This window comes from Hypanus sabinus, chromosome 21 (assembly GCF_030144855.1).
Source record: "Hypanus sabinus isolate sHypSab1 chromosome 21, sHypSab1.hap1, whole genome shotgun sequence".
NCBI classification, from domain to species: domain Eukaryota; kingdom Metazoa; phylum Chordata; class Chondrichthyes; order Myliobatiformes; family Dasyatidae; genus Hypanus; species Hypanus sabinus.
The window spans coordinates 26,357,047-26,372,765 of NC_082726.1; the positions used below are offsets into that span (position 1 = coordinate 26,357,047).

The following is a 15,719-nucleotide window of genomic DNA, read 5'->3' on the forward strand; positions in this document are numbered from 1 at the left end:
TTATACCTGAACTTGTGTGGTCTATGTGGGCAGATTTGCTAGTACTATCAGAGAGTTTAAACTAGTTTGGCAGGAGGATGGGAACCAGAGTTATAGGTCAAAGGATGAAGCAGCAGGTGTAAAGGTAGATGCAACGAAAAACACAGTGATCAATTGGACTGAAAAAAATGGAACATTCCTGGACTGTTTCAATGACTCTGTATTTTGATTTTTATATTCTGTGTTTTTGCTCATTTTTTTGCCATTTGCACAATTTATTCTTTGTTTGTGCATCGGCTGGTTGATGTTTTCTTTCAAAGGGTTCATGATGTTTCTTTGCTTTATGGCTGTCTGTGGGAAGATGAATTGCAGGTTGTATACTGCATAGATACTTAGAATTTTGGAATATTTAGCTGGAGAAGTTGGACTGATGTCGATGGTGGAGCTGGCCGTGACATCAAAGGGACCAGCTGGGATATTGGAGAAAGAGCTGGTCAGGATATCAGGAAAGGAGATGGTTGGGATATCAGGGGAGCCTGCCGGGATGTAGGAGGAGCCAGGTTGGGTATGAAGTAGCTTATCTGGCTACAGACCATGTTGCAGTCTGCTACTCAGAAGCATTGAAGTTGGTGCAGTATAACCATGGGAGATTGTCTTGGGCATTTCACTTCTGATCGCAAGACTCTTTGGACAGTGATAGTGGAAGTTACCGCAAGCCTGTTACCTTTGTTTGGTGGAGGGACGGATGACATGGGAGCTGTGTAGACTCGGTTGTAGCGAGGACTAGGCCTCAAGCCTCAGGCTTGCCTGACACTGCAGACCAGGTGAGAGGAAACGTGGAAGTGTTGAAACATTACAGCATGGCATCTGCACTCAGCTCGGGCCTGGTCTCTCCTATTGTTGCTGCCCTCCCATGTTTGAGTGACTTGCTGGATTACTGTGTCTGCACATTGCCAGGAAACTTTTTCATCGATTGCTGGACATTTGTTTAGGTTCTTGGACTATGTTCTTTTTTTGAGTGAATATGCTTCTTTGATCACTATTTTGAATTATGTTACTCGGTATTTTGAATGTTATTTCTTGATTTGAATGTTTTGTACCTTGGCCCCAGAGGAACGCTGTCTCATTCAGCTGTATCTATATATGGTTTGAATGATAATTAAACTTGATTTGATTTCTGTATAGAGGCTGTGAGAAAGGACAGGCAATAGATAGGGCATAACTGCAGTCAGCTGGATGGATTGAAATGTATCTATTTTAATATAAGAAGTATCAGGAACAAGGATGATGAACATAGAGCACGGAACTATGATGTTATGGCCATTACAGAGACTTGGCTGTCACAACAGCAGGAATGAATACTGGATGTTCCAGGGTTTAGATGTTTTAAAAAAAACAGAGAGGGGAGGTAAAAGAAATGGAGAAGTGGCATTGATTGGAAAACATTAGGATAGATAAGTCCCTGGGCTTGACACGACATACCCCAGGTTACTAAGGGAAGAGATTGCTGAGCCTTTGGTAATGATCTTTGCATTCTTACTGGCCACAGGAGTACTACCAGAAGATTGGAGGGTGTAAAATGATCAAGAAAGGCAATATGGATAATCTTGGGAGTTATAGGCCAATGACTCTTATGTCAGGGATGGGCAAACTATTGGAGAGGATTCTTATAAACAGGATTTACAAGTATTTGGACAAGCACAGTTTGATTAGGGATAGTCAGCATGGCTTTGCAAGGGGCAGGTCATGTCTTACGAGCTTGATTAAATTCTTTGAGGAAGTGTCAAAACAAATTGATGAAGGCAGAGCAGTGGATGCGGTGTATATGGATTTTAGTAAAGGCATTCGACAGGGTTCCCTTTGTTAGGATCATACAGAAGGTCAGTAGGCATGGGATGCAGGGAACTTGGTTATGTGGATTCAGAATTGATGTGTGTACAGAAAACAGAAGGTGGTAGTAGATGGAGTATATCCGGCCTATAGGTTGCTGACCATTGATGTTTCACAATGGTTAGTTCTGGGACCACTGCTCTTTGTAAATTTTATAAATTACTTAGATGAGGAAGTAGAAGGCTGGTTAATAAATTTGCAGATAGCACAAAGGTTGGTGGTGTTAAGTTAGTGTAGAATGGGACATTGACAGGATGCAGAGCTGGGGTAAGAAGTGACAGACTGAGTTCAATTGATACTGAGTGCAAATTGATACTCTTTGGAAGATTGAATATAAAGTCAAAGTACAGGGTTAATGGCAGGAATCTTACCAATGTAGAGAAGTAGAAAGAACTTGGGGTCCAAAAATCCTTTAAAGTTGCTGTGCAAGTTGGTAGGGTGGTTAAGAAAATGTATGGTGTGTTGGCCTTCATTAGTCGGGGAACTGAGTTCAGTCACCTTCAGGTAATGTTGCAGCTCTATAATACTCTGGTTAAACCATAGTTGGATTATGTGTTTAGTTGTGGTCGCCTCTTTAAAGGAAAGATATGGAAGCTTCTGTGAGAGTGCAGAGGAGATTTATCTGAATGCTGCCTGAATTAAAGAATATTTCTGATGAGGAAAGGGTGTGCAAGTTAGGGCTATTCCCTTTGGAATGAAGGGCAATGAGAGGTGACTTGATGGAGGTGTATTAGACAAAAAGAAAATACAGGTAGAATGGAAAGCCAGCACCATACCTTTTCCCTAGAGTGGCAATGGCTAATGTGGATGGGAATAATTTTAAGGTAATTGGACAAAAGTATAGGGAATTTCAGAAGTGGTTTTCTGATAACAAAGTGGTGAAACACCATCCTGGGGGTATTAGTAGAGGCAGATACAATGGGGAAATTTAAGGGACTCTTAGATAAGCCCTTCAATGAAAGAAAAAAAGTGGAGTGATATTTGGGATAGAAGGGCTAGATTGATTTTAAAGTAGGTTCAAAGGCTTATCTCCCCCTCCTCCCATGTTGCCTGACCTACTAAGTTCCTTCAGATTGCCTGTTGCTTTTGAGCTTGACTGTCCAGTGGTAATTTAGCACGGAATAGGCCCTTCCAGCCCTTCGAGCCACATAGCCCAACAACCCTCAATTTAATCCTAGCCTGATCATGGGACAATTTACAATGACCAATTAACCTACTAACCGGTAGGTATTTCGATTGTGGGAGGAAACCAGAGCACCTGGAGGAAACCCATGCATTCCACATGGCGGACATACAGACTCCTCACAGAGAATTCTTCAATTGAACTCTGAACATGATGTTGTAATAGTGTCACACTAACCGCTGTGCTACCATGTTTACAGTACTTCAGATAAACTGCAATAATGGCATGGATTTGATGAGCAGAATGAACTCTTTCTTCACTGTAATTTTCGTTGAAAATCTGGAACCAATTCCTCAGCAAAAACAGCTGAAAGGGGTAATATTTTTGGTAAGCTATTTGTTGGTGAAGGACATGTAGAGAGGGACAGGGAATCAAAATGAAAATAGAATTAGGTACTGATGAGCTATGATCTCACTGAGTGGTGGAAAAGGCCTGAAGAACTAAAAGACTTATTGCTGTTCTTACTGTACTATGCAGCTAGAATGTAGTACTTACAATAGGCACGCTCAACAAAGACACCGGCTGTAATACCGTAGAAGATTATGACACAAAAAATCTGGCGTTGATGGTTCTGAACATACTGAATACATTCATTAATTATCTGTTGAAATTTGTTCTTGGTATACTTCTCCCGTTTGGCCTCTGCAAAGACTCTGTTAGGTGGTTGGGAAGATCTGAAACAAAAATAGTGAAATAATTGATGCCAATTGAATAAAAATATGGTATGTATTGTCTTTCATAACAGCAAGTTGCAAAGTCCAGTAAATATACTTGAAGCACAGTAAATGAGGAAGTCACAAAAAGAAAACAACGTTCACATAGCAAACCTTCATAAATAGTATGAACAGCTAATCCAAGAGATAACTATTGGATAGGGTAACTCTTCTGGTCTCACTTGTATTACAACCATAGATCTATTACATCCACTTCAGAAATCAAGAGAGGACTTAGTTTAATTGCTCAGTAGTAAAATGGTGAAATATCTCTAATCTCAATGAATACACTTTTTACCTCTGTCAGGGCACATGCAATTTTCTAAACTCAGCGGACAATGGTTCTACCAACTGAGTCACAGCTTATTCAGTTTATTACAGTAAATGTTTGAAAATAATGTACTACCTGTCTTAAGTTAAGCATACATTCAATAAAATAATTAAAAAAATTCTATGTTTATCATGATATAATCTTTGGTAGTAAGGGTCTGATAGTGTCATTCAGTATACCACATAAGATGACTTTGAATGAAAGGCTGTGCTTACATTGCTACCAGAAATGAAAACTATGGCAGGTGATGCATTGACATGGTATGTTATATTGGTGCCTTGATAACTTCAACTTCCAGTAAGACAGCAAAATATTTGGTTGCATTGGCCCCTCGGGGGCCAACCAAAGATGCTTTTTGTCTTTTTTAAACTTTTTATTTTATGATCATAAGACAATTCTGGCTGTAATGAAACTCAAGTATGGCAGATCCATCCGATCAGCGAGCTGCTCCTTGGTGGAGGAGCTGGATTTGGTGAGGGCAGTGTTACAGCCTACTACAGAAAAGCATCAGAGTCACTGTGCTGTACAATATAATACTGAGTGACTATCTTGGATGTTTTCAATGCCTAAGCATGTGAAGTGCTCATCCAGACACTTCTTAACTCTTGTCCGGAACCCATTTTCAACCATTCTCTCACTCGCAGAGGATTTCAGGTATGCAGCATTCTCTGGATGGTACAGGTTCCTTTCATATACCCTCTAAACCTTTTCCCCCTTACCCAAAACCTATGCCCGCTGATGTGGGAAAAAGTCTCTTGCAGTCTACCCTGTCAATACCCCTCAAACATTTACATACCTCAGTTATGTCCCCTTTTAGCCTCCTCCACTCAATGGAGAGAATGCTTCTTTATTGTCTTACACTGATGTGAAAGAACCCACCGTAGTCTTTCATACTAGGAACCTAAAGGTTTACCAGATACAAACTTCCCTTTACCGCTTTCCACTAAAACAATTCAGCCCTCCAATGGCCTAAATCTGTCAATCTCAGAAGCCCTTTATAACTTTGCAAGTTGAGATACAACTTAAACCTGATTCAAAGTTCAGCAGGAAATGTACCTGCAGTTCTGCTTGATCTGAGCCTAGTTAAGAGGCTGTACCTTGTTTACATTCTCTAGATGGAGATGCTTGGGCAAAAATTAGGAAATGTGTCTCAGTTTTAACCACTCAGCCGTGAAGTAGTATAGTAAATGTTAACAACCGTAGACTATTCAGTCCATTGATCTTGTTCAGACATTCAAAATATCCATACCTGACTTTTGACCATCTCCAAGATCTCTTGACAGCCATGCCAAACAATATTTTACCTGGGTAAATTAAACTCCACAGGCCTATCATCTAATTTGTTAAGATGCTCAGGATTCCTATTATCATTGTGCATGGAAAACTGTTTAAAATGCACAATAAACAGACTGCATGAGGATCTCAATGGATCAGGTAAAATCTGTGGAGCGAAAGAAATGATATATGTTTCAGGTCAAGTCCGTGCATTAGGTCTTGACCCAAAACATCTATTTCAACTATTTCATTTCCTCCACAGATATTGACTGACTTTTTGAGTTCCTCCCACAGATTGTCTGTTGCTCTACTTTCTAGCATCTGCTGTTTATGTGACCTCATGTTTATAGATTGACAGCTTTAATTTTGTTTAATTTTATGATCATACTCTGTCAGAACTTTGGAGTAGGAATCGTTGCTTCTATTTCCACCTTTAATCCAACTGTTGTAACTGAACTAGAGGAAACAAGTCTCTATTACCAGTTAATTAATCACTTCTAATACACACTGTAGAATGTTACAGTTCAGTACACTGCCCCCGAAAGAAGAAGATGGAAAATATGGTCATGATTTTACTTGAGTTTTAAGGGGTTTAAAGATATACGAAGTTTGGTGCCTAGATATTACAGCTAATTGTAAATGTGACCTCATTTCAGAATCACATCTCAGGTTTAATATCACTAGCATATGTCATGATTATTTTCTGTTTTATGGCTATAGTACATTGTAATACATAATAATAAATATATTACAATAAATATATATAAAATGAAAAAAAAAGTGGTGCAAAAAGAGAGGATGAAGCTACTGAGGTAGAGTTCATGGGTTTATTGTCCATTGAGAAATCAGATGGCAGAGGGGAAAAAACTGTTCCTAAAACATTGAATATGTGTCTTCAGGCTCCTGTACCTTCTTCTTGATGGTTTCAATGAGAAGAGGGCATGTCCTGTGTGAAGGGGGTCCTCAATAATGGATGTCACCTTTTTGGAGCATCACCTTTTGAAGGAAACAAGCATTTTGCAGGGAAACAATTAAAACAATAAAAAACTGCAGTGTAGTTTTCAGGTTAACTGTACTCTGATCCTTGGGCTGATTTCTTGTGCAAAGATGTTACAAGCTAAAGTCAATGTGTAATTTCAACAACATTCTCCTGTTACTGAATTATATAATTAAGACTTTATATCATACTTTTTGCGAAACCGTTTCCGCAGGTCCATTACAATGCCCTCGTGGCTTGGGGCATTCATTTCCTCCTGGTGGTTGGTCTCCACCTGTTTGCCTTCGGTGGGTTCTGCCGTGCTGGAAAACATCAAAGGATAATATTCATGAGGTCTCAGGGATATTTAGAAACTCTGGATCCCATCCTGACACAAATTCTCCAGTTGCTGTCGAAAGAAGCTGAACAGATTTACAAAGAAAGACAAGAACATGTCAGGCAAAAGACATTTGCACAAGTAATTGAACAAATTTACATTTATGCAACATCTTTTACATTACTAGTTAATCATGACATCATAGACCAAAGGGCCTGTTCCTGTGCAGTTTTGTTCTCAATATTTTCTATGTTCAGAGGTAGACAAAATTATGAGTAGTATAGAGTAAATGCAAGCAGGCTTTTCCCTCTAAGGTTGGGTGAGACTGGAACTAGAGGTCATAGGTTAAGGGTGAAAGCTGAAACATTTAAGGGGAACATGAGGTGAACTTTGCTCAGAGGGTGGTGATAATATGGAACAATCTGCCAGCGAAAATGGCAGATGCTGCTTTGATTTCAACATTGAAGTGAAATTTAGACAGGTACATGAAAGGGAGGGGTATGGAGGTTTATAGTGCGGGATGCAGGTGATGGGACTAGGCAGTATAATAGTTTGCCATGGAATAGATGGGCTGAAGGTCTGGTTTCTGTGCTGTAGTGCTCTATGATTCAGACATTCGAAGATGCATTGCAAATGATGAATGTACATAATTATAGCCATGCAGGGAAACATGCAGCCATACTTCGAAAAGCAAGATTAAAAAAGCACCAAACATGCTGAATGATTAGTTTATGCATTTTATTGTTGGTGAAAAACTCAATATTCCTAAATGCACATAACGTCACAGAAATTTTTAACTCTGTGCTCAAATGAATCCTGTTAATGTCTTGTAGCCTGCTGGTGCAGTCATGGGTTAGTGCTTGCATTCACATATTTCTGTAATGGGAGTTCTGATAACCAACCAGCAACTATGCTTTGTGTACTAAATTATTGATTTTCTTTGATAAGCAGTCATATCAAAAATTGCTTGCATGGCATACATTCTTCCATTTAATTTTCCACTGTCTCACCATGAGCTAGCTAAAAAACTATACCTTTCAATTTCTAGATACATACATTTTAACAAGTAGCAGATAAGATCCAAAAGACAACATTGTGATGTTGAATCCAGTGACACTGAAGGAACTGAGCCAACCACTGAACAGGTGAAACAAGTTTAACGGGTTCAAAGCAACACACAAAATGCTGGATGAAGTCTGCAAGTCAGGCAGCATCTATGGAAATGAATAAACAGTTGCCATTTCAGGACAGAAGAATAGTCTCAGCTCAAAACTGGATTACTTACTGTCATCCTTCCACTCACTCACTCGCCTGTCTACCCTCACCCCTCCAATCTCCCGCACAACACGTCTCACCCAATCAGCTAAATCTGCCAGGTTGCTGCCACTCAGTGAAATATCAGCCACTTGGCATCTACCAGTTCCAAATCCCCTACCCCCCCCCCCCCTTTCAGTTGCTGGTCTCCAGATCCCCTTCTTGTATTACACACAAAATGTTCAAGGAGCTCTTATCACTGTTAGTTCTGAATTCATCCCACTTACGTTTCAAATTGTGGGTTCTAATACACCCACTTCCTCCAATGGCAGCACCAGTCGTATCAGCTTGTATCCCTGCCCACCCCAATCCTCTCACTGAGTCCAGCCTCCAACAGCAGTAGGACGCAACACTCATTGGGTCCTGAAGATGGACAATATCTGCTCATTTGCCCCTAGGCCTTCAAACAGAACATTCCTGAAATGGGTTCCTAGCCATAGACCCCACAGCCTTGGGCCTGCTCAGTGAAATGCTTTGTATAACTCTGAAGCAAGTATCAACAATGTTGTGGCTTCTGCTTGAGTGGTCATATCATCTGTAAGCCACATACATGTGTAGCAAGTCAGACAGGTAAAGAACCCTGAATCAATCTAGACTCACCTGTTGTCCTGAAATAGTCATTTGCCTCTGTTTTTCTCTCTCTCTCTAATTGACATTATGTGTTGTTTGATTCAATTTCTTGACACTGTTTTACATCTGTCCCATGCAACTGCTTCAATTAGCCTCATAATTTTGAAGACTTCCAATAAATCTTCCCATCCAATATATCTCTTGTTTACTTACTTTCTTTGCTTTTTCCTCATTATGAAGGAAACCCGAGTGGATTGGTCACGTTTCTGCCCTTCAACACCTGAAAAAATAAATTAGTTATAGATGTTGAATTTGAAAGGTCCAATAAAACTGCCAGAGGTCAGGTAGAATCAGATGTAATTGCAACATTAAGCAGACGTTTAGGCACTCACAATTAGGCAAGGCATAGTATGATGCAGTCAGAATGCAGGCAAACAGGATTAGTGTAGATGGGTAAAAAAGTCAGCATGTACACGATGGGCCAAAGAGCCTGTTCCTTTATTGTACAACTTTAAAACTCTAAAACTATCCAGCAACATACACTAAATAGCCACTTTATTAGGTGCACCTGTTGATGCAAATATCTAATTAGCCAGCCATATGGCAGCTCAATGCATAAAATCATGCAGACACAGTCAATAAGTTCAGTTGTTGGACACATCAAACATCAGAAAGGGAATTTTGACTGTGGAATGATTGTTGTTGCCAGATGGGGTGATTTGAGTATCTCAGAAACTGCTGACTTCCTGGGATTTTCACTCACAACTTTCTCCAGAGTCTACAGAGAATGATGCAAAAACAAAAAAAAATCCAGGCACTGGCAGGTCTGTGGGCGAAAATGCCTTGTTAATGGGAAATGTCTTTTTCAATCTTTTTATTAAGTTTCAAATGAGTAAACATAACAATAATGATAATGATACAAAGAGATTGGGATTATATTGATAACAGTTGACATATACAAGCACAGATTCCAACTAACAAATGTAGTTTAGTCTCCCAATCTCTTTGTAACTAACCATGAAAAATATATTTTATAAAGAGAGAAACAAAACCCTAAAGTAAAATAAAACAAAGATTGGGCTGCCATATTTCATCAGCTAAAATTATAAGATCAGAGGAGAATGGCCACACTGCATCAACCTGACAGGAAGGTAACAGAAACTCAAATAACTACACATTACAACAGTGGTGTGGAGAAGAGCATCTTTGAATGCACAACACATCAAACCTTGAAATGGATGGGCTACACAGCAGAAGACTACAAACATACACTCAGTGACCTCTTTATTAGATATAAGATGTAACCTATAAAGTGCGACCAAGTGTATATTAGTGATAATAAACCTGATGCTGGTTCAGACCTCCTCTAGCAGCACATTCCAGACACCCACCACTCTCTGTGTAAAAATATTGCCTTGCACATCTCCTTTGAAATTATTCAATTTCACCTTAACTGGATGCTCTCTGGTATTAGACATTTTGACCTGAGGAATACTGACTATCTATTCTATCTATGCCTCTCAGACTCTGGCACTTGAGAGAAAACAATATAGATTTGTCTAACTTTTCTTTATAGGATATGCCTTCTAATCTAGACAGTATCCTGGTAAATAAATCTCTTCTGCACCCTCGCCAAATCTTCTCCGTCTTCCCTACAAAGGGACACCAAGGATTGAACGCAGTACTCCAGATGTGGTCTAACCAGAGTTCCATAAAACTGCAATAAACTTTCTGATAGGCCTAATTTACCATCTTATCATGGCCAATTTCAAGATGCTGTTCACATGGACCCCAAGATCTCTCTGTACATCACACTTTGAAGGATCTTGCCATTAATCGTGTACTGTTTCCACATTTGATCTCCCAAAGTGCAACACTTCACCCTTGTCCATATTAAACTCCATATGCTATTTCTCTGCCAACATTTTTTTTCTTTCTTTCTTCGATATTATGTAATGCATTGAACTGCTGCTGCTAAGTTAAAGAATTTCACGACACGTGCAGTTGATTACAAACCTGATTCTGATTCTGATTCTGACATCTGAAACAAATCTATATCCTGCTCTGTCCTTTGGCAGTCTTCTAGACCCTCCACTAGACCATGAATCTTGTCTATCATCTATGAATTACCCAATCTGACCATTCCTGTTAAATCCAAGTCATCTGTATAAATCACAGATATCAGAGGTCCCAGGAGAATCCCTGTGGAACAACGGTAATCGCAGACTTCAAGCCTGAATGAGTTCCCTCAACAATTATCGTTTTACTATGGACAAGCCAGTTCTGGGTCCAACAACCAGGTCACCATGGATCGGCTGCATCTTAATCTTCTGGATGAGCCTCCCATAAGGGATCTTGTCAAACACCTGAGTAAAATTTACGTAGACAACATCAAAAGCTCATTGAGTAACTTGTTGGATAATTTCTGTTATTGTGTAGAGGCAATTTGATATCAATTAAGCACTACAAGAATGGTCAACTCACCACTATACCCCCAACCGTTCCCTCATACATAAATATTCTGAGTTAATAAAGTACTTTACCTCTGATAAATATTCTAGGCTTTGGAAGATTTTGACTACTGACTGGTCTATAATGACCTGGTCAAAAATTGATAATCATTGTTGACAGAATGAAAACAATTAGTTTGATTGTAATTATTAATTTTGTGGCTACTTGATAAGGATGGTCAGTGCACTTGGACTCTCAAAAGTAAAAGCATCATTGCAAGTCGATAGAATTGGCTACACAGAGGTGACCACAACCAGAGGCTATGGTGTGTGTGTGTGTGCCCTTAACTCCTGCTGGAGTCATCAGGGCGCCATCATGACAAGATGCACCGATCTTTTTGGTGATTGCTCATCGTACAGTGTGTCTTGGGCATCTGAAACCTGGCAAAGCCCATCCCTCTCCAGGTATTTTTTTTATGAGGTCAAGTTGCTAGCTCAACAATCAACCCAGGCACAAATGAAGAGTGTGGCCGGATTCGAACTCAGTACCTCTTGCGCTGAAGTCAAGCGCTGATGGCACTACGCCACCAGCTTTGAAAGCTAGTTATCAAATTATAATCTGCTCATCATCTACTGTATCATATCTCTTTGTAACTCAATCTGCTATTTCTCTGACACATCTGCAACAGATTTATTTCTTATTCTATCCTTTGGAAGTCTTCCACACTGTCGACAGTGCCACCAATCATTTTATCGTCTGCAGGTATACCAAACCAAGCATTCATATTTAATGCAAATCATTCAGAGATATCATAAATGGGGGTGGAGCTTAGGAGACAATGGCAACTCCTTTGCTTGCATCTTCAGAAACAGCTCTATTTCTATCTTCAATATCTGTATTATTCCCTTTCAGGGTTCTTTAAAGAGAGTAGGTATTCGGCATGGACTACAAGGGCTGAGATCCACACTGTAATTGTTATATGGTTAACCCTGAAAATTACTTTCTTGTTTGGTTGTACGTGAACTTAGCTCATTAATCCCTTCAGCTTGGTTTTTGGCCTGATCCAACGGCATCCATTCCATCAATACTGAACTGCTGAAAACAAAACTAATGGAGTACCTTTCTCTAACAGGTAATCTAACAAGGCCTGGGGGAATAAAAACTATTTCCTGAGGACACAAAATTAAGGCAAGTATGAAATGGCACTGCTTGAATCATAGCAGTTTTGGTAATTAAAGATTAACAATCAGAGTAACACACACAAAATGCTGGAGGAACTCAGCATGTCAGGCAGCATATATGGGGAGGAATAAAAAGTTGTTGTTTTGGGTTGAGACCCTTCATCAGGACTGGAAAGGAAAAGGAATGAAACCAGAATAAGAATGTGGGGGGAGGAGAAGGAGTACAAGCTTCATTCCCAACTACATTGGTCAGTTGCCCTTCCTGAATGATTGGCGTGCTGTGGGAAAGGTTCTCTTACAGCTCACCAGAATTGCGTAGAAATGATAATAGATCAGCAGTAAGTTTTCAAGGTAGGACAGTTTATGGTTAAGAACAATATGCTAAAAAAGAACTAAAACTGAATATTATAAATTAAACAATTTAAAGGGTGTGGAATGTCAATTCCTTTCTTACATTTATTCTTGATAAATGATCATGAGAATTATGAAACAGCTTTACAGACCTTTCACAGGGATGTGAGCCAACTCCAATTCGCTGTAATGATCTCGAAACAAATAATGGAAGTCCTCCCACATTAACTCCTCCTTATCTTCAAATCCAGCATCTTTGAACATTGACTCTATCACCTCTTGTATTTGATCCTTTGTCAAGCAGTTGTTAGAGATCTCAATGAAGGATCTAAAACAAAGAATAAAATAAATTAAAGTCCTGATGAAGAGCCTCGCCCCGAAATGTCGACTCTATTTCTTTCTACAGATGCTGCCTAATCTGCTGAAATCTGCAGTATCTCTTGTGTTAAAGTAAATTAAATAGATGGGCAAAGCCAAAATCTAGATCCCAAACTATGCCCTCTGTTTAGCTTTCTTGTATAGTAAATATGTTCTTTTCCATTTTGTTCTGCGAGGGCAGAAGGTCTGGGAGGGGTTGCAGATTGATGTACTTTTTGTGAGCTGTTAGTTTTTTTAAGCAGAGGAGGGGTTGTTTGGGAGTTGACATTCTTGTTCCGTTTTGTGCGAGGATATGGGGTTTGGGGGTTGACGACTGTGATACTGTTCATTTTTTTGTGCAAGGGGAGGTGGGTTTGATGTTTCTCGCTGAACGACTTTCATTTTCTTTCTGTTTCATGACTATCTGGAAAAGACGACTCTCAAGAGTTGTATAAGGATGCATTGATAATAAATTAACCTTTGAATCCTTTGACCATGAACATTCTACTGGAAATAATGAAAAATAATACATTTTCTTTGCTTTCTAATAACAGATCCACTCAAGCATTTATGCAGAGCCCATTAACCAATTGCATCCCATGGTCTTTGGTTTTCATTTGCTGTTTAATTCACATATGCTGGATAAAACTGCCCAACTCATCACTGGCATCAGTCCCTACTTTATGAGGTGTCTGAAGAGACCTGGACTATGCACATCAATAGTCATGACCTTCTACAGATATGCAGTTCAGAGCATCCTAACATGCTACATCACTGTGTGTTATGGAATCTCCCCATTGCAGGTCTCCACAATGGGTAGTTAAAACCGACCAACACATTACTGACACCAGACTACCAGTCATTAAAGGCATATATAAGGAAATATGCTGGAACAAGGTCAGCAATATTATGAAAGATCCTATCCACGCTTCAAATGGACTGTTTGTTCCATTCTCATCAGGGAAAAGGCTACGCAGCATCCATACCAGGACCACTAGACTTAAAAACAGTTATTTCCCCTGTCTGTCAGGCTAATCAACACCTCTACCCACTCACCCTCCCCACCTCTACTACTTTATCATTTCCTGACAGTCACCTTATGTACAAATACTCCTGTACCTGGTGTCACTTTATGTCTATTTATATGAGCTAATTTATGTATAGATATTTATTGTGTTTTTTAAATTGTGTTCATTATGTTTATTGTGCTTTTTATGCTGCATTGAATCTGGAGTAATAATCATTTCCTTCACTTTTACACTTGTGCAATGACAAAATACATTAAACAATCCTGAATCTCAAATCTCTCAACAGTAAGTATGAATGAACACCAATTTTCATCTGAATGCTTTAACATTCAATACCACTTTGCTGAAAGATGGCAACAAAATATTTTAATCTCGTTTAATAACAGTAACAATCTAAGAATCTTACAAAGAATTTTAATCTTATCTGACATAGATGCCAAAATTGTTCCTGAATTATAAATAAAAATACAGAATTATCTTTCAACTGTGACTTGTTAAATTGTTTAATTTAAAGAAGGGAACTCCTGGTTTGTATTAAAAATTGCTATGGTTCAGATGTAACCAAAAGAAACGGGAGAGATATTAAATTGGATTTTTGCATCTGTATTTACTAAGGAAACTGGAATGGAGTCTATGGAAACAAGGCAAACAAGTAGGGCGGTCATGGAACTTATACAGATTAAAGAGGAGGATGTGCTTGCTGTCTTGAGGCAAATCAGATAGATAAATCCCCAAGACCTGACAGGGTATTCCCTCGGACCTTGAAGGAGACTAGTGTTGAAATTGCAGGGGCCCTGGCAGAAATATTTAAAATGCCAATATCCATGGGTCAGGTGCCAGAGGCTCATGTAGTTCTGTTGTTTAAAAAAGGCTCAAAAAGTAAGCCAGGAAATTATAGGCCAGTAAGTTTGACATTGGTAATTGGTAAATTTTTGGAAGGAATACTAAGAGATAGGATCTACAAGTATTTGGATAGACAGGGACTTATTAGAAAAAGTCAGCATGGCTTTGTGCGTGGTAGGTCATGTTTAACCAATCTATTAGAGATTTTCGAGGAAGCTACCAGGAAAGTGGATGAAGGGAAGGCAGTGGATGTTGTATACATGGACTTCAGTAAGGCCTTTGACAAGGTCCTGCATGGGAGGTTAGTTAAGAAGATTCAGTCGCTAGGGATACATGGAGAGGCAGTAAATTTGATTAGACATTGGCTCAATGGAAGAAGCCGGAGAGTGGTAGTGGAGGATTGCTACTCTGAGTGGAGGCCTGTGACTAGTGGTGTGCCACAGGGGTCAGTGCGGGGTCCATTGTTATTTGTCATCTCTATCAATGATCTGGATGATAATGTGGCAAATTGGATCAGCTAATTTGCAGATGATACAAAGATTGGAGGTGTAGTGGACAGTGAGGAAGGTTTTCAAAGCTTGCAGAGGGATTTGGATCAGTTGGAGGAATGGGCTGAAAAATGGCAGATGGAGTTTAATGTGGACAAGTGTGAGGTATTGCACTTTGGAAGGTCAAACGAAGGTAGAACATACAAGGTAAATGGTAGGACACTGAGGAGTGCAGTAGAAGAGAGGGATCTGGGAGTACAGATACATAATTCCCTAAAAGTGGCTTCACAGGTAGATAGGGTTGTAAAGAGAGCTTTTGGTACATTGGCATTTATAAATCAAAGTATTGAGTATAAGTTGGAATATAATGGTAAGGTTGTATAAGACATCAGTGAGACTGAGTTTGGAGTCTTGTGTGCAGTTTTTGGTCACCTAATTACAGAAAGGATATT

General features: G+C 39.5%; 1 protein-coding gene across 1 annotated transcript in view; it reads right to left on the reverse strand.

Annotated features, from left to right (window-relative positions):
* LOC132378896 (dual oxidase 2-like) overlaps window positions 1-15,719 on the reverse strand; it is a 148,390-nt gene that overhangs the window by 41,485 nt on the left and 91,186 nt on the right. The window contains exons 21-24 of the mRNA XM_059946187.1: window positions 12,704-12,879; window positions 8,782-8,848; window positions 6,560-6,670; window positions 3,548-3,726 (exon numbers count right to left, since the gene is read on the reverse strand). Of these exons, the coding sequence (XP_059802170.1) occupies window positions 3,548-3,726; window positions 6,560-6,670; window positions 8,782-8,848; window positions 12,704-12,879 (533 nt within the window). The remainder of the gene's footprint in view (window positions 1-3,547; window positions 3,727-6,559; window positions 6,671-8,781; window positions 8,849-12,703; window positions 12,880-15,719) is intronic.